This window comes from Pelodiscus sinensis, chromosome 1, assembly GCF_049634645.1.
Source record: "Pelodiscus sinensis isolate JC-2024 chromosome 1, ASM4963464v1, whole genome shotgun sequence".
NCBI lineage: Eukaryota > Metazoa > Chordata > Testudines > Trionychidae > Pelodiscus > Pelodiscus sinensis.
The window spans coordinates 143658669-143680954 of NC_134711.1; the positions used below are offsets into that span (position 1 = coordinate 143658669).

The 22286-nt window shown below is 48.2% G+C and overlaps 1 protein-coding gene across 1 annotated transcript in view; it reads left to right on the forward strand.

Moving 5' to 3' along the window:
• The first annotated feature begins 429 nt into the window (after positions 1 to 429).
• CASQ2 (calsequestrin 2) overlaps positions 430 to 22286 on the forward strand; it is a 47195-nt gene continuing 25338 nt past the window's right edge. The window contains exons 1-3 of the mRNA XM_006132880.4: positions 430 to 867; positions 18344 to 18428; positions 20387 to 20487. Coding sequence (XP_006132942.1) covers positions 640 to 867; positions 18344 to 18428; positions 20387 to 20487 — 414 coding nt within the window. The 5' untranslated portion in view covers positions 430 to 639. The remainder of the gene's footprint in view (positions 868 to 18343; positions 18429 to 20386; positions 20488 to 22286) is intronic.

Sequence of the window (22286 nt, forward strand, 5' to 3'; positions counted from 1 at the left end):
GTGTGAGCAAAAGTTGCTATCATGAAACATTAATTCCCACTTATGTTCCCAGACTGATTGATCAATCCCCATTTACTACGACATCTAGGCATGAACCACAGTCCCAAAAAGGAAATATACCCTTGGTGTCCCAGCAACTGTCTATTTTTAACGTCCTAATAAAGTGGATTGTGCTCTGAGTCCCCATATGACTGAACCCTTTCCCTTGACAGAGCCTGCCTGCCTCCGTTCCTAATCTCAACATCCTCCACTCCCTCTCCCTCGCTCAGATGATGAGGAGTGCCAGCAAGTCCCTCAATGGTGTCATATCTGTCCTTTTTATTCATTGCAGGGGTTATTTTTAGCCTGAAACAACTGCTTCCTAAAAATGGAGTTCCTAATGACACAGGAGCTGGGCAGAGCTATGTAAGGTATCCGGGGCTTGGCCTCACAGCTTCTCCTGTCTGTCTCTTTGTCTTCAGCCTCGGACCGCAAAGTGTGCTGCTGCTTCCCACTGGCCTGGGAGGGTCTGGATTCATCAATAGGAAGGCTGAGGAAACATACACTTAGTTCAAACTTCATCCTGAGCCTTTGGTTTCTGCTGTCTCTTTTCCCATCCATTCTCAGATATACAAGAAGAGACACCCCCACCCCCGCAAGATGATTTGTTGGCTACTGGCAGGTTTTTACCTGTTCTTCTGCTGCAGGGCAGAAGAGGGACTGGACTTCCCTGCATACGATGGGAAGGAGCGGGTGTTTGACCTGAATGAGAAGAACTACAAGCAGGCCCTGAAGAAATATGACATGCTCTGCTTGCTCTTCCATGAGCCTGTGGGTTCTGATAAAGTCTCCCAGAAGCAGTTCCAGATGACAGAGATGGTACTGGAGGTAAGTGCTGGTGCATGTGTCCGGCTGCACGCCTGTTTCTGTCCCGGTCTACTGCTGCAGTGCAATGTGAAGGCCATGGAAAAGGACTCAAAAGGACTCAGGTGGAACAGATCCCCAAAGGTTTAGATGCTGAATTCAGCTGAAACTCTTGGGTCTGGAAATCTCATGAGCATAGGTTTTCCTGTGTTGTTGACTGTTCGAATTTCTGTATTCGTTCAAAACTAAGAAACCTTTTTTCTATGTAAAGAACAAAAAACAAGGTGATTGAGCTTTTACAACCCCCTGGGAAGACTTAAGGCTTCACTTTGAAAGCTGGGCAAATTTTCAGGTCACTTTGTATTGTATCCTCACTGTTTTGCCTGTCCACATTTTGCACTTGAACCAGTTTTCCAGCCCATTAAAAGGGCTCAGCAGAGGAGCCCTTACTAATCAGTACTGCAAAGACAATACTTGGCTGGCTTTTAAAATAAAGCTCTCAGTCCCTGCCAATGCTTCATCCTTTGTGCTCCTCTAATATTCAGTTGCCTGCTTGAGTCTCGCTGTAGTTTCTTGTTAATTTCTTCAATTTAAACCATCCATTTCTGAACTGGAGAATATGGGATTAATTACCCAGCAATGAGAGAGCCTAATTAGCGGATCCTTTGTAAAAGGAAATGAAGTAAAAATTACGTGGTAGATTTGCAGCACTGGCTCTGGTTGTAAAGGCCCCTGCCAACTACTGGGGCATATTGAGGAAGGGGAGGGGGGAGGAGAAACAGTCATCAGTCATTTTCCACCTTGGTTGAGGAGGCTTTCCCAATCTCAGCTGCAAAAAAGTAAGGAGTGAAGATAGGACAAGTTACATTTTGCTTTCCAGATCTTGGTTTAAATGTGTTATATCCTAATAAAATGGCAATTGAAAGCTAGAAAATGCACTGAATGAAAGTTCACTATCCTGACTGTGTTAATCCAGATTCAGAATCTACCTATGCAATTTAACAATGAAGGTGACAGGAAAAAAAAACAACTTAGGCAGTTTTATTCACCCATCAAAATACTATTACTTTTCCTGAGTGAAGGAAGAGGTAGAGTTCTGCAAAACTGGGTTGACAGCTGGGCAACATAACTGCAAATCTCTAGTGGAGAGATTTTTAACTGATGCTATAATTGCATTGTTATTTAATAGAGTAGTCATTGTGCACTACATAAATGGCAATTTATTACTAAATACATATTTAGGGAGGCTTGACAGAAGGGATCTATTACATATTACAAGTGTTATTCCCTGCCAAAAATCTGTCCATGAGAGTCTGTCACTGCCCATCTTATTTAATGGATGTGTGAACTTTTTTTTATGTAAGGGGCAGTCTGATGGTTAGGCTGTGATTAGCTTTGGAATCTGGAGATGTGAGGTCAATTCCTGGCTCTGCCACAGACTTCCTGTGTCACCTTGGGCAGGTCGCTTAATCTCTATGCCTCAGTTCCCCAGCTGTAATTTGCAGACATTAGCACATCCCAGGGGTTTTGAGAAGGAATAGGAGGTTCTCAGACAGTATGTGATGGCACCATAGAAGTACCACAGCTGGAAAGAATAATCACTCAATGTGCTGCCAAAATAAACTCTTCAGACTCAGCATGTTGACCCGCATGTAGTGGGCTGGTGGGTTTTATTTCAGTTGCCAATGGACAGGTGTCCACAGGACAAAACTGCGATCATACTTGCCCTCCCTTGCTGGCAGTCTCCACACTGAGGCCCAGGAGAGCTGAATGGTTCATCTCTCTTCTGGTTCCTAGAGGTGGCTCCTGTAGAAGAGGGCGGACACACATCGACAGGGCAGAGTATACTGCTGCTGCCTGTGCTGTGGGTACAGGCGTTCAAACTGCAAGGCTGCTGATGGGCACTTTCCACCAGCACCTTCTCCTTTCTCTGTTCATAGAATGTGCTTGGTGCCAGACGGGAACTATGCAAGGGGCTCCCTGAATCTACAAGCTAAGTGGGGCTAGGAGCCCACTGACCTGTGCAGAGCTGACTGGCTGGCTGTGTCCCACCACTTTTCCCTCAGAGAATGCCTTTTGACTAAAAACTGAAGGTTTAGGTGAAATTGGCTCAATTTCAGGAAAATTTCATTTTGAAACACATGGGGCGAAACCATTCTGAAAAGGTGAACTTGCCCCCATTGTGACCTTCTCAGGATGGAAAGTTTCAATTTTTCATTTCAAGTGGTTTTGTGTTTCATTTTTTTATATAATAGAATTAAGCAAGAAAGGGGTGAAGTCAAATGAAAGAGTCTGAGTGTCGTTAAACAATTTTCACCCCAGAATTTCTATGTGCAAAAGATGTTGGTTTGTTGTCCTTACTGGAGATTTTAAAAAAATGCTGAACATTTTTGTAAGATGGAAAATCCATGTTTCACCACGTGCTAGTTCTCAGCTCCTGATTGGGAGCTGTAAGGGATGCTTGTTTTCCAGGGCCCTCTCCCCTCCCCCCCGGTAGGGCTCGCTCAAGCAGAACAATTCCCTGTGTGATGTAGTAACACAGAAGAAACATTCAGGGAAGAAGAGGAGACTATCACAGAGGTGGGGTGGGCAGAGACAGACCCTGGTGTAAGCCCCTGCTTAAAGTTATGCACAGGTTAAAGCACTTTGCTGAAGTGTGGCCACAGTGAGCAGGCTGGAGGGTAGTACACATCCAAAGAAACTACAGTGCAGCCTCACATGTACCTCTGTGCCGGTATCGGCACCTAGGGTTGCCAGGTGTCCGGTTTTGAACCGCTCCAGTATTTGAGCTTTCTGTTCGGGAAACAAATTGAGAAAATAGAAATGTCCAGTATTTTCTAAATAAGATGTAATGTAGGTTGTGATGTAATGTCAAGTATGTCCGGAGTTTTTGTTGAAACCATCTGGCAACCCTATCAGCACCATCTGATCACATATGTCCACTCTGGCATATTCGTTTTCAGGTTGGTGAGAAAATGTGCCTTGTGATCAAGCCACTGACTTGTTGAGGTGGAACTTGTGCAGGAAACTGTCTCTGGTTCAAGTGACCAAGAGACTGAAGCCAGACAACAAGTGTATGTTGGAGCCTCCACAGTTCCCTTTTACTGTAAGGGCAGGGAACAAACTGGCAGGGGCAGATGACGGTTTTGCGGGGCCCCGGGCAGCATAATTCCGCGGGGCCCCCCCTTTGCCACGGTACATGCGCAGCGGCGCCACGGCGCGTGCACGGGGCTTTCCGAAGTGCGGGGCCCAGGGCGGCTGCCCCGTTCGCCCTGCCGTATATCCGCCCCTGGGCAGTGGAGCTTTCCTAAGCTCCACCCACAGCCCAAACCCCACCCAATTAAAGCTCATATGCTCCCATACTGTGGTCACAGGCATAGCTCATGCAGCCGAACAGCGAAGAAGAGTAATGCCACAACTGACAGGGACGGTGCATTGCCATTGTTCCCGGTCTCTTCAGATCCCTCTTTGGGCCTCCTCACTGGTGTGCACTGGGGTCCTGCACTGGAGTCTGAGGTGTGCTGGGCTCCCTCACCGAGTCTGGGATCCAGCACCAGGGGCTGCTGCAAAAGGACATCAGCATGGTGATGGGATGGGTGCATGTCAGCTGTTTCTAAGCCCTGGCTAAATGGCTCTTCTCTTGCTCTCCCCTTGCCCCACCTACCAAATTAACTGTTATTGCTATTGTACAGCACCCCGGAACAGCCACCATCTTGGGTGATTAATCCAGAGACCTTGAGAGCTAAAAATATTAGTATATACAGACTAAGCTAAAGAGCAAGGCTCTGTGGCTATGGCTGGAACAGACCCACGTCCTCTGTGGTCTGGGGCCACAACTAGCACTGATCACTTAGTTATACTAGGGCTGCGTCTACACTGGCATGATTTTGCGGAACTACTTTTAACGGAAAAGTTTTTCCGTTAAAAGTATTTCCACAAAAGCACATCTAGATTGGCATGGATGCTTTTGCGCAAAAAGTGCTTTTGCGGAAAAGCATCCGTGGCCAGTCTAGACGCGATTCTTGCACAAGAGGGCTTTTTCCCAAGCAGGAGCGTGAAAGTATTTGTGCAAGAAGCACTGATTTTGTACATTACAAAGTCAGTGCTCTTGCACAAATTCAAGCAGCCAGTGTAGACAGCTGGTAAGTTTTTGCGCAAAAGCATTGTGCAAAATCTTGCCAGTCTAGACGCACCCTAGGTGCGTCACAGGTAAGTCAACAGAAACATTCCCTGAAGAGCTCTCAGTCTAAACAGCCTAAGTGCATGAAGAAAGAGGAGCAGTACAGTGAAGCTGAGGGAGGAAACAGCCCCTCCCTTGCCTCTGTCCTTTGGCACACTCCTTTTCCCCTCCTTAGCAGTCCAGCCTCACTTCCTCCTCTCTTTCTCCTCCCCCATTGTCTCCTCTTCTCCTTCGGTCTCTTCATGGTCCCTCTTCCATTTGAGACACCTGCCTCCAGCCCCATCTCTGCAGTAAACATTGTAAATTGAATCATTCCTCCTTCCCGTGGGCCAGCACCCCATCCCAAGGAATAAATCAAATCAAATCATCATCATAATGGGATTAGGGGCTTTTCTTCTAATATGGAGGCCCTAGCAAAGGCATTCAGGATCTCAAATACTGACTGGGCAGCTTGCAATCAGGCATGTCCTTCATCCATACTCCCCTCCTTTGTTCCTAGCTCTGTGTGTGCGCACGTGTGGAAAATCCTTAATAAGGAAGCTGAGCTATTCTGATCACTTTAAGCCTCAAAGCAGCAGCACTCGCAGGCTGAAGTTTCATGAAGTGTTGCCCTAGCTCAAACTCATCTTATTTAAGTTGATAGAAGAGGAACATGGTGCTTCCCATTACAGAATAGGCCTAGCAGCACACTGGTATTCTTGACTACGGCCAACACAGGATGCTTTAGAACAACTCCTACTCATAACATACTTGGCCAGTTCTGAAATGCTCTAGGTGACAGGCTGAGGGGAGGGGGAGGAGAAGAGAGAGAGAGGGAAATCAACCTCGGAGACCTAGTTACCTCTCTCCTAGTGCATAAGAACCAAAGTTCTTATCAGAGATGAAAAGGCAGTTTTTGCATCCAGCACTGGATTAGGATTAACTGGGGAGTCAGGTTTAAGGCTCAAATGGGATAAGAGTTTGTGTGTGGATTAGATGGCACTGAAATTTCACCAACTGGTCTCATGAGACTGGGCCCAGGACAGTGGAAATTGTGAGAGATCAGCTGTTCTCAAGATAGCTCCACCACCATGGGCTGAAATCCTGTGAGAAGAACTCAGTTGAATCTGAAATATCAAATGAAGCCTGTCAGAGCCATAGGATTGTTTGCTACTAGACACCCACCAGTGCGTGAGGCTGTGTTTAGGTCTCACACACTGGACCTGTGGGCTTTGAAGACTGCCTGAGTCTGGGTAGAGTCCAGCACCTCTGGCACAGGTCCTGGGCACAGCTAGTCTGTTATTCCTTCATGGAAATAGGTTCTGCAGCCCAGTTGCCACTAGCACTGATCCGGCCCCCCCCCAGCAGGCACCCCCGACATTTGGCACTTCAGCCTCAAGACCATCCTTAGTCTTAATTAAGTTAATCTCTTCAGGGACACATGACAGTGCAAACTAGAGAAATATAGATCTAGACAAGACAAATACTGGGAAGCATTTCCCTGCCTCAGTTTTCTCACCATTCTTGAGCATTCTTTGGGCTTAGGTCAAAGTCCTCTAAGGAGACCAGGATGACCAAGCCCCAGCAGGGAGTTCTTACTAGGTGGGAGGTGTTAGCAAGACAAAGCTCCATCGCTTTGCCCACGTTCCTGTACTCGAAACATCCCCCTCTGCTAATCCAGCTGTTTATGGCCAGATGTCATCAAGAAGTGATCAGTGAAAGTTCCTTGTTGGCTAAGGCATTATGAAAGTAGACACCACAACTATTTATGCTGGGATGAGGGAACAGTGGTAGCCCCAGGACCTCTAGAGCTGTTCTCCCCAAGAAAGTTCAATGCTCAGTGGTCCTTGGATAGACCCACCTACTATGCAGCTGCTACATGGAGAAACTACCGAGGCCCAAGGCAGAAGGGTTTGGGCTAGTATCTACATACAATGCAGAGTCAGCACAGCCATGGAGGCCCACGTGTTCCTTATCACTGGGTAGGCAACTGCGCTGATTGCTCATCTGGGTAGGAAGCGCATTCTAGGGCTGCCAGGAAAGCCACACAGATTGCTTCATCTTTTTATTGTCCTCCCTGATAGAATCTAGATAATAGGATTTGAAGATTGTGACTGTCAATGAAGCCTACAATGTCTGTTGGGTCAGCGTGACGTGATGGAAACATTTATAACCCATGGTGGAAAGCTCTTTTTGTTTAGAATATCACCAGGGTCAGTCATCACTGGGCTTCGCAGTCAGTTACTGTCCAGTTTTTAGGTACTGGGTCTTTGACTGTATGAATTTCGCTGGTGCGGTGTACAGGTTAAAGAGACACGTATCTATGCCAGTCATGGGTGGTGGGTACAAGAGGCTTGTGAAGGCTCCACTCCAGCCAAGCATGGAGAATAGAGAGTGGGGTGAGTTGTACTGACCAAGGAGATGGGGTTATGCACCATCTCCCTGGACACTGAAGTGCTAGAGGAAGAATTTTTCCCACTGAATCAATACAAATGCATTGACCTCAGCCTGTCCATGTGCCTTACTGATGGAATCTGGCCTGAAGTTTAAAAGAAGGTTCTCTTATGCTTAGACAAAGCAGGGCAGAGGGGATACAGATGGATGAGAAATGGCCTCATCTCCTCTCACCTCCACCCATCTGCACCTTCTTGCCTCAGTTTTCTTTGGAGGCCAGTTTAGCAGAGTTGTTGACTTGAGTTCCACAACTTGAACTCGAGTCAGACTTAAGTGGCCTAGGTGGCTCGACTCGAGACTCAACTCGAGTTCATTGTTTCTGACTTGAGACTTTCTAATTTTGTTAAATCAAGTTGGTGAAAAAAATTGTCCGAAAATGCCACTATCGATGGCTTGTACAAAAGTGACTTGATATTTTTTAAATTAAGACTTGAGACTCGACTTGGGACTTGACTCAAAAGTGACTTTAAGGACTCAAGACTCAAACTGTAGTGACTTGAGACTTACTTGGACTTGACAATGACGACTTGAAGACAACAGTGCAGTTTAGTTTTTTGGGCCAGTTTCACTGTCAGCATTTCTGGTTTCAAATGCTGCAAACAGAGGAGCAGGCCAGCAGAGATAAATGACATGCCCATCTCCAGATGGACAGTCAGTGCTCAGCTTAGTCAGAAAACCTTGCTGGTGCTGCCAATGAGCAGTGGTTAAACGAAGCCCCAGGGAGCTTAGACACGCTGTGTGGGAATCATCCTGGGAAAGGATTGGCCCCCAGTCAGTGTCCTTTTAGCTCAGGGTTGGAAACATGTGCCTGCCCGAGAGCCCACTTAAAATTAGGTCTGCCCAGTTCAGATAAAAATACAAACCAAACAATGTCCAACCTTTTGTGAGGCATCCAAAGAGCGTTATCAAGTTCCCACTCTGCAGAGACACTCCAATGTGTGTCATTAATGCCCACCAAGCTGCATGCTGGCATCGCTAGCAGAGAAATCCACCAGCCAGTGCAGGGACAGCCAGAGACGGGCTCTGCCTAAAGTGACTTCAGTGTTGGCCTTCTGTTTCTCAAGCCCTGCTTGCGGATTGGATGGACAGTCTCACTGGGGAGTGGCCTGCCCATAAGGCTCAAGCTGGGAAAAAAGGGGAGTGGGTGATAAGTTGGCTCCCCTCTGCTCCCAATGCTAGAGGGTCTGGAGCCCCAGGAGCCACTCTGCTGGGCCCCACCAATGTTCACTCCCAGCTACACTCCAAGATGCAGATTTCAAATGCCTGAGGGGCGCTCTGGTGTACAACACCTCAACAGCCCCAGAGCACCACTGCCAGAGCTATGGCGACAGGTGCAGCAGAAAGGCAACTGGGCACCACCACCCAGCTATTGCGGCAGCTGGAAAAGAGGGTCTCCTTCGGTCCAACAGGTTTCCCATAGTGCTAAAGGCGGGAGAAAGGAGGTGCAGGGAAGCGGAGAGTGGCTGCATATGGACTCAAAACACAGGCTAGACATCCAGATCTGAGGCTACAACCAAAACTCCCCAGCATTTCCAACACTAAGCGACAGCCACACCCTTTCCATCACCACATGCTTTGGGCTACAGGAGCCACTGGGAAGGCCAGGGATCACAGGGAAACAAGAAAGGAGAACGCAGCACCTTGGGGAGGTTTCTCTTCATTCTCCCTCCTTCCCTCCTTCCTTCCTCCCAGTCTCTTGTTCTACCAGCTATGTTTACTAGGGAAGCTATTAATGGCAACTCCCTCACAGAGTCCACTCACTGCATGAGGTGCCTGCCTCCTGGCCACTCTGGGGAATCAGCTAGTTCCACATCAGGGGTCCCCTTCTGTTTGCTGCATGCTGGGCTGCTCTCTACAGTTCTGGGAGGTCCTACTTCACGACTTGACCCCCTGACAGGTCCATATGCATGTTCCCCCTTCTGGAGTACCAGTCTTTTCTTACCAGCAGTCTTAGGCTTTCCATTCACTGTCCTACAGGACCAATTCCTAGGGGCTGGCAGGGGAACCCAGGCCCCCTACTGCAGCTTCCAGCTCAGAGAGCCTCTTTCAGCAGCCATGGTCTGTTCCCTTTTCCCTGGGCCTTTCCTTGCCTTCTGGCTCCCACCTTTCTCTGTACGTGCCAGCCTCACAACTCCCTCCTCCCAGGGAGCGACTTTTCCTTGCAGCCTCTCTCTACTATCAGCTCCCTGGCTTTTATAGAAACCAGGCCTGTTCTCACAAAGTACTGCTTCCCCTAATTAGAGTTTTCCATCTCCCAGCCTGCAGCCTAATAGGCCCGTCTGGCCTTCACTATCCTCTCCTGAGTAGGTGTAGGGTGAACACCTCATCACACTCCCCCAGAGAGCCAAATTCATTACCCCTTTCAATTCCTACTAGGCAGTGGAGCAGAGAAAGGCTAACATTAGTTAGAAGGGCCCTGCCAGGTGAAGCCAAGGGAAGTTGAGACTACAAAGTGATCTGTCACCCTACTAGGGGAACTGGACAAAGCTGAGATTTCCCCAGGGCTGCACCCTTTGCCCCAGGATTCTTGGTCATTTGAGTAAAAAAAAAACTGACATCAAATATAATGCTCAGCATGAGCATTCATATTTTCATCAGCTCCAAGGTATAATCATCCCTCTCTGCTAAGTGAAAGGACAGTGGTTTTCTGCAAATCTCCAAAACTGCCTTCCTGGACAAGATGCCTCTTTGTCCCTCCTCTAGGTACCCCAACCCCTCTGCTATTATATATCCTGTGATTTGGAAACAGCCTTGAGTGCCTTATTAATCACTCCAAAATCTTCCAGCTCCAAAGCCTAAGACTACGTAGATATGGAGAGCTCTCCTTGCCCTGGTCTACACTAGGACTTTATTGCAAAATAACCCCCCTTGGGTTGAATTTATAAGTGGAGCATCCACACTACCAAGCCTGTTATGCCAAAATAACAGACCACTTAATTCAAAATCTGTACTCCTGCTTTTCATCAGGAGTAACGCTAATTCTAAAATAGTTATTTCTGTAGCAGACCCTTAATCTCTGGCTCAGTAAATGAACCACTCAAATCATCATTTAAAGACTTCAAATTATAGCAGGGCTGGGCAAAATACAGCCCTGGGGCCAGATCCAGCCTGACCAGCCACCAGATCTGGCCTGCTGACCATCCCACTGGGCCCCTCAGACACATGCAGCTGCCACAGTTTAAAGCTCAATCCAGCAGCTCTCTGCTCTGCAGGGAGGGGAGGCTTCGTGTGATCACCCAGTTCCTAGCCCAATCCTCAGCTCCTATTGGCTGAAAACAGCTGCCAATAGGAGCTGAGAGATTGGCCTGGGGTTGAGGCAGCACAAGCCTCTTCCACCTCCCACAGCCGAGAGCCATTTGCCAGGAGCAGTCTGGGAATTAGCTCATATCTGCTTACTGAACACCTCCTTCCGCCTGGTGTCACCTCGTGTCAGTTCTGGACCCAGGTTGCTCCTGGACTGAAGCATCCTCTTCAGGACAGTGCCCTGCAGCAGTGCCCACTCTAGTGACTCTTGGCCCCACTCCAGGGGTGGGGTGTTTATCAATCTCTACACTGCAGGGAGCACCCTTTCCCCTCCCAGGGGGCACCCAGTTGTACCCTCCTTGTCGCAGTGACCCACTGCCAGTCTTCATCTAGCCCCTGCCTCAGGGCAAACTGCAGTCTGAAATAGCCACTCATTATTGGTAAGGGGGTGTGGACCTGCTGCCTTCTCGTATCCTGGCTGCCTCCCTGCAGGCCTAGTACTCTCAGGCCTCCCCTCAGGCCCTGCAGCCTGGGAGTGAGGTCAGGCCAGAGCTCCACCCCACTGCCCAGCTCACCCTGCCTGAGTATTGCTCTACCTCCAGGAAGCCACCTGCTTCCCAAACAGCCAGGCCCCTCCTGCTTTCTAGTCAGAGTAAACCCTCCTCTGTAGGGCCAGGAGCTCTTCTTTATATAGACCCCAGCTGGGCCCTAATTAGCAATAACTGCCTCAGCAGGGTTTCACCCTCAGGACTAGATTCTTGTCCTTAAAGGGCCAGTGCAGGGCAGACACCCTATCACATCCTCCTTTACCCAAACTCCCTCTCAGACCTCACACTATCTCCAGCATCCCAGCCCCTTACTCCTGCACCCCAGTCCCTTACCCCATGTGCTCTTCTATACCCAACCTACATCCTAGACCCTGCATCCCCTCCACAGAAAAGTGCGGCTCTTGACCACTTTCCAAAATCCTGGAGTGGTCCCCCACCAAAAATTATTGCCCACCCCTGAGTTCCAGAGAATTCACCATTTACTCTAGCCTAAACCTGCAAGTGAACCCATGCTGCAGAGGCAGGTTGAAAAATGCACAGGGTCTATCAGAATCTGGCCCCAGAGAAAATTCCTTCCTGACACCAAGTATGATGATCAGCTCTAGACCCTGCACATGTGGGCAAGTCCCACCAGGCAGACACCTGGAAAAGAATTCTGTGACCTTTGACACCATCAACCAAGAGATTGTGCCGACTTGCCTGCAAGAGCTAGCATGTGCGGAAGGAATTTCTTTGGGCTGACTGCACTACTTCCTCTCCAAGAGGAAAGCCCATGATGTGCAATGTATCTCCTCCCTGAGCTCTTATCAGTGCATCCCCACAGGATTTGCCTTGTCAGCTGCTCTACTCACCATCTGTGTCAGCCTCTTGGGCAGTTTGTGAGGCTCCATGAGCCCCATTGCCGTCCGTATGCCAGGAAAGCCCTGATCCTCCTCTCTTCTGCATCCAGTGACAGCAATGCTCTCTCCTAGTTGTCCCAAAGCCTGCAAGGAAGTTGGAGCTGGTTCAGACTAGCCTCAGGGTAGAGGGAGGTGATGCTAATAGGAACACAAAATGCTTTAAGGAAGTGGAAGAAGCTATGACTCTATGCTCCACAGAAGGCATCATGTCCTGGGTGCTCCTGGACACTCAGATAACAACAGTTGCCTAAAAAACACCTTCTATAATCGTCCCTTAATCCAGGAGATGCCCTGAGACTTTGATCTGCATCCATCCCTTACCTGGCTGTCTTAGCCTGCATGGGCTGGGCCCCAACTAACTCAGAGACCACCTCTTTGTTCACACCCTCCCAGAGCTGCTGAGATACATAGGGTTATTCGGCCCCACGGAAAGAAGGCAGCGACTCTTGATTAGCAGGGCAAGGAGTTCTGGGGTGGGGAAGTCTTAACTAGGGTTGCCAGGTGTCCGGTTTTGAAACAGACAGTCCACTATTTGAGCTTTCTGTTCGGGAAACAAATTGAGAAAATAGAAATGTCGGGTATTTTCTAAATAAGATGTAATGTCGAGTGTGATGTAATGTCAAGTGTGTCTGGTATTTTTGTTGAAACCATCTGGCCACCCTAGTCTTGACCACTTCAAATCAGGACGAGTGTGAATTTTGCCACCCCCGGGGGAAATGTAGACTCCTCTCTTTGCACAAGCCCCTCCCACAACAAAAGCGGGAGCTGAACAATATGGAAGCAAATAACAGGAACATCGCATGTAAGGGAAGGATGGGAGTGGGAGGGGAGGGGGGTCTCTCGGACACAAAGCTGCTATTCTGAGTGCTGTGCATTGCACCTAGAGCCTCAGGGCAGGGGCACATTACAAAGGCCTAGTACAGACAGGGGAGAGACAGGCTGTGCATTGCCAAATGTGCATGGAACGTGGAGCCTTGAGAATCCAATTGCTTTGCTCATGTTCAAATTCACCCCGGCGTGCTTTGGACTCCTGCTGCACCTTGGCACCGCGTAGCATGACCGGTTAGGTTCAGGTCCTCTCGGACAGCCTTTTTCCTCTACTGCACCAGGCAGCTGTGAAAGCCAAATCTCTCGCTGTGGAAGCAGACACCGTGACAAGGCCTTGGGTGGGCCAAGCCTTCCAGGGATCTGATTTGTAAAGGCAGGGCAGAGGTGCTGTGTTCCTTCATTACAACCCCACAGTCCTGAGCCAAAAGGCTTGCCGAGGCTAGAAACAATATCTGTATTCAAATCCCATTGAAAATACTGTAAGTGGATACGTCAAGGCCAGATACTGTATAAAAGTATCAGGGGCAGCCAGCCAAAGGACTGTGTCTCTGGCAGTCTCTGTGCTCTGATATTTGACGGTGGATCAAATGCAGTAGCACAGATAAAGCCATACCCAGGCAATGTATCAGACTCTTCTATCCAGAAGGGGTTAGGGAAAAGGGCAGTCGTGCTGGTCAGTTCCTGTGTAGCTGGCATTGTTGAGAGATTCCCCCCTGCTGGAATCTGGAGTGCCACACACGGGCACATGCCGTACAGCATGATTTCGGTGTGACTATCCCAGCCGAGCTGTCTGCTCAGGGCTCACAAACAGGCATATTCATGCATACCCTCCCAGGAACACCTCCAATCACACATACCCACAGAGAGAGAGGCACTTCCACTCTCTCTCTCTCTCTCTCTCTCTCTCTCTCTCTCTCACACACACACACACACACACACAGATCTAGACGAACGCACCATTCCTACCACATATACACACCTCCAGCCATACACTGTACTTTCTCCCTTACAAATGCTACATACACATGTGCCCACACTAGTTCTCTCATGCACACATGCACTCACTGTCCTACCACAGAGGCTCTCCACTTCTGACATTTTTCTACATGTGCTTTCCTGACCCACCTGTGCTCACAGTCACAAAAATGCACAAAAACTTACCCCATGCACCCACCCTCTTTTATACCCAAGTGCTCACCTTCATACATTTCTGCTCACAATCCCATCATGCAAATGCCCTCACTCACCCATCCCTTCTTCACCCCTCTCTCCTTCCATGTGCAGGTGTTTAAACCTCACAAGCGGGGTACACATTTTGGAGCTCATTTCAAGACCTTCATGCCTGCCTGCTCAGGTTCCAGTGTGCGGGGTAAAGGAGTGTTTGCCTGATAATAGCCACAGTCTTAGTTTCTTGAGCCAAACGTATTTTACCTCAGCGATCGTCTCTGGTCTCAGTGCAGGCAGGGACTTGAGTGCTGGACTTCAGGGCTTGAGGAGCCTGTTAACGGTCTATCAAATGTTCTCACTGTGGCAATCTGCTTACCATAACCGGGTGTTGCTCAGGTACCTCATACTCCAGTCCTGTGTTCAGCAAAGGGGTTCCCTGGATAGGCAGCTCCTCATAACATGAAGGGAAGCAATTTCTCTTCTGCCTCCACAGACCCCTGCTTAGCTATCTAGGCACCTTAAAAGCAGGTTTACTCTGAGTCATCAGGCATTGGCTATTACCAAGCACCTAATGCTGATTTACATGGACCAGTAGGGTCAGAGGTGGGGCAGCTGGCTAGTGAGACCAGTGTTCTCAGTCAGTATAACTGGCAGTGGAATAAGGGAAATAAGAATTAAGTACTCTAATGGTATACTCCAGAATGTATCAGAAATATGAGTATTCTGTATTCTATTTTTCTGGATACAAACAGTAGACCTAAACTTTCAGCCTGCTATCTGTGTTAACTAAGGAAAAGAAGAAAGAACAAAAATAAAGTCTTCATGAAAGACAGTCCATTGTGTGTCTCCTTTGTAACATGCTGCATCAACTCTGCCTCACAAAATGGCAGCTGCCCCCCATCAATGACAGACCCTAGGAAGTTTAACTAAAGAGGAAATAAAATCCAAATAGTTATATGGACTACGAAGAGGTGGGGATTGGGTGAAGAAACTGGAGCAGGCCTGGGAAGATATCCTTTGGGGCAATGGGAAGCATGGGTGTGAAGGAGGGAGACAGACCTGGGGACACATCGTTAAGATGGGGGGATGCCCTTTGGTCCAAAGAGGAGTCTGACTGTAAGGGTGAGGCGGTAATCATATTTTTCAGGAGAAAGGAGAGCATAAGACTAAGACAGCGGAGTGCAGGCTTGGGAGTATGTATTTTTGAAAGGGAAGAAGAGAACTCAAATAATTGTATTTCCCATTGCCCAAGCAAAGCCTCTATCAGCCCAGCCATTAAATGCCCTTGTTTTGTCTTAAAATTTTAGCAAAGGGGTGAACCGCTTCCAATGAATGACAGTGACTTAACCGTGCATCCTTAACAAGAAACTCAGATTCCATAGCTTGCATTTATCTTCCTTAATCTCCTGTCACCTATGGGTTCAGACACAGGCTATTTATAACAGGGAGGTTAGCTGGCTGCACTTCTATGGGCCCAGCAGCTCAGAGCTATTGTGTGACATTCAAATCAGCCTGGTGGTGGGATGTAGGGAACACAGGGTGCCCACGATGCTAGGCCCAGGAATGGGCCTGTGTCACTCATAAATAAGGCCATAATCTGCCTGAAGCTCTACTTTCTCGTCTAGTCTTGTGTCCAGAGGCAGGGAAGGCAACCTTGCCCTACCAGGGGCATCCATTTCCTACAAACCATGGGGCATTGTGCATTAGATTTTCATGTTCCTCAAATTCCAGCATACATAAAAAAAAAGCCATGGGGTTATGTGGCAGCCGAGATGTAGGAATGCCCCGGCACACTCTCTGCCTCCCCTTCCCCAATCTGCCCTCCACATGCACCCTGAAGCAGTACCTCTTGTGGAGGCAAAGAGGCCCATGCACCAGGGCTACATCTACACTGGCATGATTTTCCGGAAATGCTTTTAACGGAAAAGTTTTCTGTTAAAAGCATTTTCAGAAAAGCACGTCTAAATTAGCAGGATGCTTTTCTGCAAAAGCACTTTTTGCGGAAAAGCATCCATGGCCAATCTAGACGCGGTTTTGTGCAAAAAAGCCCCGATCACCATTTCCGCGATTGGGGCTTTTTTGCGCAAAACAATACTGTGCTGTTTACACTAGCCCTCTTGCGCAAATGATTTGTGCAAGAGGGCTTTTGCCCGAACAGGAGCAGCACAGTATTTCCACAAGAACACTGACGATCTTACATGAGATCATCAGTGTTCTTGCGGAAATTCAAGTGGCCAGTGTAGACAGCTGGCAAGTTTTTCCGCAAAATCTTCTGATTTTGCGGAAAAACTTGCCAGTCTAGACACAGCCCAGAGGTATTCTCCTGGCTCAGGGCATTCCAGCTTTGTGGCCTTACAGGACCGGTAAGGTCTGGAACATCCTGTGTGACTGGCAGTCAACAAGGCTTGTCACTTGGGACCAGGGACTGGATGGGACTGCATGAAGTGAAGCAGGCTGTGCTTGGGAGCCATTTCCTGTGCTACCTCAGTCATTTTGTACTGGGATTTTGTTTGCCTTGTAGCTGGTACCCAGCTGGTTTCTGTAGTTAATTGAAACAGCCCGACTGACATAGCTCTCTGCTTCCCTCAGCAGCCATGACTTTCCCAAGTGGCTGGAGTGTGGTTGCTCGAAACACTGCTGGGCTCATTGAGGACAGTGACAGGGGGACAGAGAGTGGAGGGAGACAGGGAAAACCTAGTGACCAAGTGAAGCAGCAAGAGATACAGCTGCAGACCGATGTACAGGCTACTCTAGTAGATAAGGCACTGGCCCGCATTTCAGGCTTCTACCCTGCCCTGCCTCTGCTTCCTGTGTGACCTTAGGCAAGTCATTTCATCTTTCTGCATCTCTGTTTTCCCTGCTTGTGTCTTCAGAAAGGCAATGACGTGGGCACAGTTTGTCTTTGCAATAAGATTGACCCCCGAGTTTTCAGATTTTGGGCTTACCGTGGGTAGAAATCTATGGGTTAAAATAAGTGGATTCCCATCTGTCCCTGATTTCAGCTGCGAGCCTTCTCCCAACACCTGCATATCTGAGAGTGGTGAGCAGCGCGTACTATCTTAAGCCAACCCGGCTCTGTAAGCGAGTGGGATGAAATCCGGGCACTGTGACCTATGGGTAGCATACGTCAGCCAACAAATGGCATGTGATATGATCCGCCCATCAATTCTGCTCAGAAAGCAGAATGGGTCACCCGTCACTATCGTACCATCCTGGTTGGCCACAATGACTTTTAATGGCCTTGTGGTGTTCATTAGAGAGACAAAGCGGGTGAGGTAATATCTTTTATTGGACCAGCTTTTGCAGGTGACAGAGATAAACTTTCCAGCTGCACAGAGCTCTTCCTTCTGCCTGGAGAAGAGGATTAGATTGTTACAGCTAAATACAAGACTGAACGGACTATTTAGCATAAGTAGTTTGCACATATTCCAAGGGACCATTCAAAGTGAAGTGCCCTGGAGTCATAGGACAAAAGGTGGGATTAGTGGGTTACAGGTTGTTGTAATAAGCCATAAATCCAGTGGCTCCATTCAGTCCATAATTTTTGTGCCTAGCAGAATTACGAATTTAAGTTCCCAGGCTCAAATGTTGAAGGTGCTGTGCAGGTTTCCTTTGAAGATGAGGACTGATGGGTCAGACGCAGAGTGATCGCTCTGTGAAAAGCGTCCAGCCACAAGAGACCGAGTGTTTTCGTCTTTTGCCATTTTTCCTGTGAGAGTTCATCAAGAGCATAGGAATTGTCTCATTTCACCCACATACTTGTTATTGGACCATTTAGTGCACTGCCCAAGATCCCTCACATGTGTAGGACTATTGGAGCTTGAAAGGTAAGTTGTGGAGGGTGTTGATCATGGCAGCAGTGCAGATAACATTGGCAGGTTTTATATTGGTTCTTCTAGCAGGGGCTGGTGCCACTTTGTGTTGGTGTGTTCTGGTCTCTGGAGAGCTTGCTTCTGATGATGAGGTTGGGGCATTGTCTGAAGGCCACAAGAGGAGGTTCAGGGAAGATTTCTTTCAGGATGGGATCCCCATCTAGTATGGGTCATACTTATTTGATGATATGCCATAGGGGCTTTAGTGTGGGGTGGTAGGTACCAGCTAGGTGTGTTCAGTCACAGCGTTGGTATTGAAGCAGGTCCTCTCGGGGTATTTGGGTGGCCAATGTTCATGTAATTTATGCTTATGTCTGGATTCTCCTACAGCTTGCTGCCCAAGTCCTGGAACCTAAAGGTATCGGCTTTGGGTTTGTGGATTCCAAGAAAGATGCAAAACTTGCCAAAAAGCTGGGTAAGTGTCATATCTAAATTTCTGAAACCATGCACAGAGCATATAAGAGAGGCATCAGATCATCAGCCCTAGAGAGGGTAGCCAAATTGTTATCTGCAGGACAGAATGGGACTGCTTTCCACATACGTGCTGTCCCACCCAGTCTAAGGGAATCATTCGCTGTGTAAGGACAAGAGGGGAGGTCAGGATCCATGGTCCTTTCCAGCCTTTTGCTTCCTTGCTAAGACCGCCAATAAAGAAGCCAGTCCTTGCTATTTGTGATGGCTGGATGAGACTCACGGTTCATTTAATGGAGGCCATCAGAGAGGTGTCAGTAGGTAACAAACCCAGCAATTCTCTTTTAAAGGAATAATTGACTTAATATATATGTACTATCCTGGAGAGGGCTTGTGGGGGGAAATGCAGGACTGGGGTGTGTTGGGGTCACCCTGCAGTATAACCCAGGCTGGTGAGAGCCAAGGTGTGGCTGGCAGGCTTCAGTTACACACAGACACTTGGGGACAGGGTGGATTGCATGTGGAAGGCTATTTGCGAGTATCGCAAGGCATGGTAAGGCACCCCAGATTACAAGGCAGAGCTGACGGCCCCGCCCTGATCCAGACTGTACCCTGGTATGTCACAGTGGAGCAGCCAGTCCTGCACTGAGTCAGAGTTAAAACAGTGATGTACGGCTGAAGCTTTCCATGGTACATCACTGATCCCCAAGAAATCATCCAGTCCCTTAACACCTCCCAAGCTCTTACTGGATGATTCTCTCCAGAAAGATGGGCCCCCTGACCCTTATGACTATGCTCAGCTGCTGCTACTAGACCATCTTTTTCTGTCCATTTTCTCTTGCCTGTTCTTTCCTTCCAGACTCTTTTTGCTCTTCCTCTGGGCATGGTGACAGTTTTGGGGGCACTCCCTCCTGCACCCCACTTAGCAGGTGGTCAAAAGCTGCTTGAGGTGGGAGCAGTCACTGGTGGCAGGCTGCATATATTACAGCTCAGCTGAGTGTCACAAGAGCAGAGGAGAGTAGCTTAGGTTTGCAGCCTGTTTCCTGAGCCTGCAGCTCTGTACAAGCGAACACTCCTGTGGTCCTCTATATTAGGGGTTACTATGGGAGTAGAGGGAACAGGACTGGCTTTCCAGAAGCCAGTCTTCATATTACTTCATGGTTGTGGGAACATATTTACTCTGGGAATGGTAGATCAGGAGTCAAACTACTTTCTCTACCACCAGTGTTCTCTTCTGTCTCCTGTCCCCTAGACTACTTGTGATCCCTCCTAGAGGGTCTTGCCCCTCCAGTTGTGAAACAATGCTCTCACCTACAGTGGATTAGAACTGATGATTTACTATAGAGGCGTAAAGTTGCTTTGTTCCACCCCAGAAGTGGCCACATTTCAGTAATGGGGAATATCTTTATATATAGTCTATGAAACACTTTGGAATCCATCTGTATACTTGGTGCCCCATGAATATATGCTAGGCCTAGGTGAGTCTGAGGGACTTTGAGGCTCACTTTGGCTTATTGGTCAGTTCTTATTTTATAGACTTGGCACAACCATCTCTAGGGACCCAACCACATCCAGGAAATCCAGATCACAGATCTGAATCCAAACCAATTTTCTGACAGTTCTGGGGTATTTGGTCTTGGGATACCAGTTAGAGCCCACAATTATTTATTTGTATTATTTGCTTAGAAAAAATCTTGCCATTGAAAGGGAAAGAGGCCCCAATCATGAGGCTCACAGTTGAGTCAGAAACTGAACTTTCTCAAAGTCTGAGAGAAAACTGAGCCAGGATTCCAGTTCTGGCCTGTCCCTAGTTGTGATGTTTCCCAGCCGATAGGTCAGATTTGTTTCCCACAGAGCTCTTTCCCTAGCAAGTGGGCTGCTAATTATATTTTCCCAGAATGCACGATTAACCCTTTCTATAGCATACTGACCATGCTGTGTCTCTTCATCCTCTTCTTCCAGGCTTGGATGAAGAAGGAAGCCTCTATATCTTTAAGGAGGAGCGTATGATTGAATTTGACGGGGAATTGGCTGCAGATGTCCTGGTGGAATTCCTCCTGGATGTAAGCACAGATAAGATCAGAACTGGCCAAATACTTCCAAAATGTTTTTTCAAATGTTCACCACAAAGGAGTACCAGCCCTATTTGCAGCCCCTTCTTGTTTGTTCTCTGCAAGAGTATTCTTTTCTTGTTTGAAAATGTCATGAATACCGTCCTCCAACGCTGACTCCAAAAGTGTTCATGGCCACGCTGGAATCTCTTTGATTTCCTTCCTCCTGCTTATAAGATGTTCAGTCATCCAATCAGGGAGCAAGAAACAATGCCATGTGATTTAGCTGACTTGTCCCATATAACAAACAGTGAATAACTGGCAAATGGGAATACACTTGCATAAGACAGGTTTATCAAAAAAAAAAAAATACTGAACCCCAGGAAAAGCCCAGCTAAACTTGTTGAGCAAAAAAAAAAAAAAAAGACTGACCGGGGCCAAAATACAGTCACGGCCCCTTTAATTCCTAGCCAGCTCCATCCTCCCCCACCCCTGCCAGCCCGAGTTGCGCTGCGTGTCCCAACTGCCCAAGCTGGGAAAAACAGAAAATACCGGACATTTTACATGTCCAGTATTTTCTGAATTTTTTTACGGGATGGAAGGCACAAATACTGGTCTGTCCAGTTTAATTCCGGACACCTGGCAACCCTAAACAAGAGAACAAATTAGTTATAATTCAAATGTGTTCATAGGTAATGTAATAAAACCAGCTCAGTACAATGACTAAATTATTTGCAGTGACCCAGACCCGGCCTTTGGGCAAGGCGAGCAAAGCGGTTGCCTTGGGTCCCACGCCTTCAGGGCCCCACGCTGCCCAGAGCCCGCCTGCCCGGCTGCTCACTCGCTGCCCTGGGTGGGAGCCGCCCAGCCACATGGTGCAGCCAACCACAACATGCCACCTTGCCTGCAGTGACCAGTTTGTCCATCCATCACTAGACATGATCAGTCATATGAAAACAATGAAATGTCACCAGGGTAAGTGAGCGGAGAATTTGGTCTGCAGAACTTAGACCTCTCCGGTCATGTCATCTATTTCTGCCAGCACACAAAGAGGTACTCATGCCTGCTGGACACATGGAAATAATGCAACTGGCTCAACAGGTTTTCTCTAATTCTCTGCTCTTATTCTTTATTACAAAGCGAGACATCGGCTTGGAACCAAGTTATTTGCTTTAGAGAAAAAAAATGTGAGCCTGATCTTTATAGTGAAGCCCCTTCAATCTGAAGAGCTCAAAGGGCTTTCCCAAGGCTTGTCATTATTACTCTACATTTTGCAGATGGGGTGACTGAGAGAAAGAGAGTGCCATGACAGCCCTGAGCTCATTGGTAACTCAGATCTCCATCCCCTTCCCCCCACATCAAATTACTGAAAGCACTAGGCTACTCGTATACTCCTGAGAAGGATTCAATTCCTTTTGTGTATCCCTGTCTCAAATGAGACTCCTTTATGTATGACTTCCATACCCCCTTCTTTGTAATGTCACAGGCAAGAGGGACCTGGCCTCAGTTGGGGAAATGACTGAGCTGCAGGCTCAGCGTATAGAATCATAGAATCCCAGGGCTGGAAGAGACCTCAGGAGGTCATCAAGTCCAGCCCCCTGCCCAAGGCAGGACCAATCCCAACTAAATCATCCCAGCCAGGCCTTTGTCAAGCCAGGATTTTAAAACCTCTAGGGATGGAGATTCCACCACCTCCCTAGGGAACCCATCCCGTTGCTTCACCAGGGTCTCTGCAGTGACCCAGCTTTGATGCTGTAATGGTGCTGTGGACCTGGCCTCTGTGGGGAAATGTCTGAGGTACAGGCCCTGTT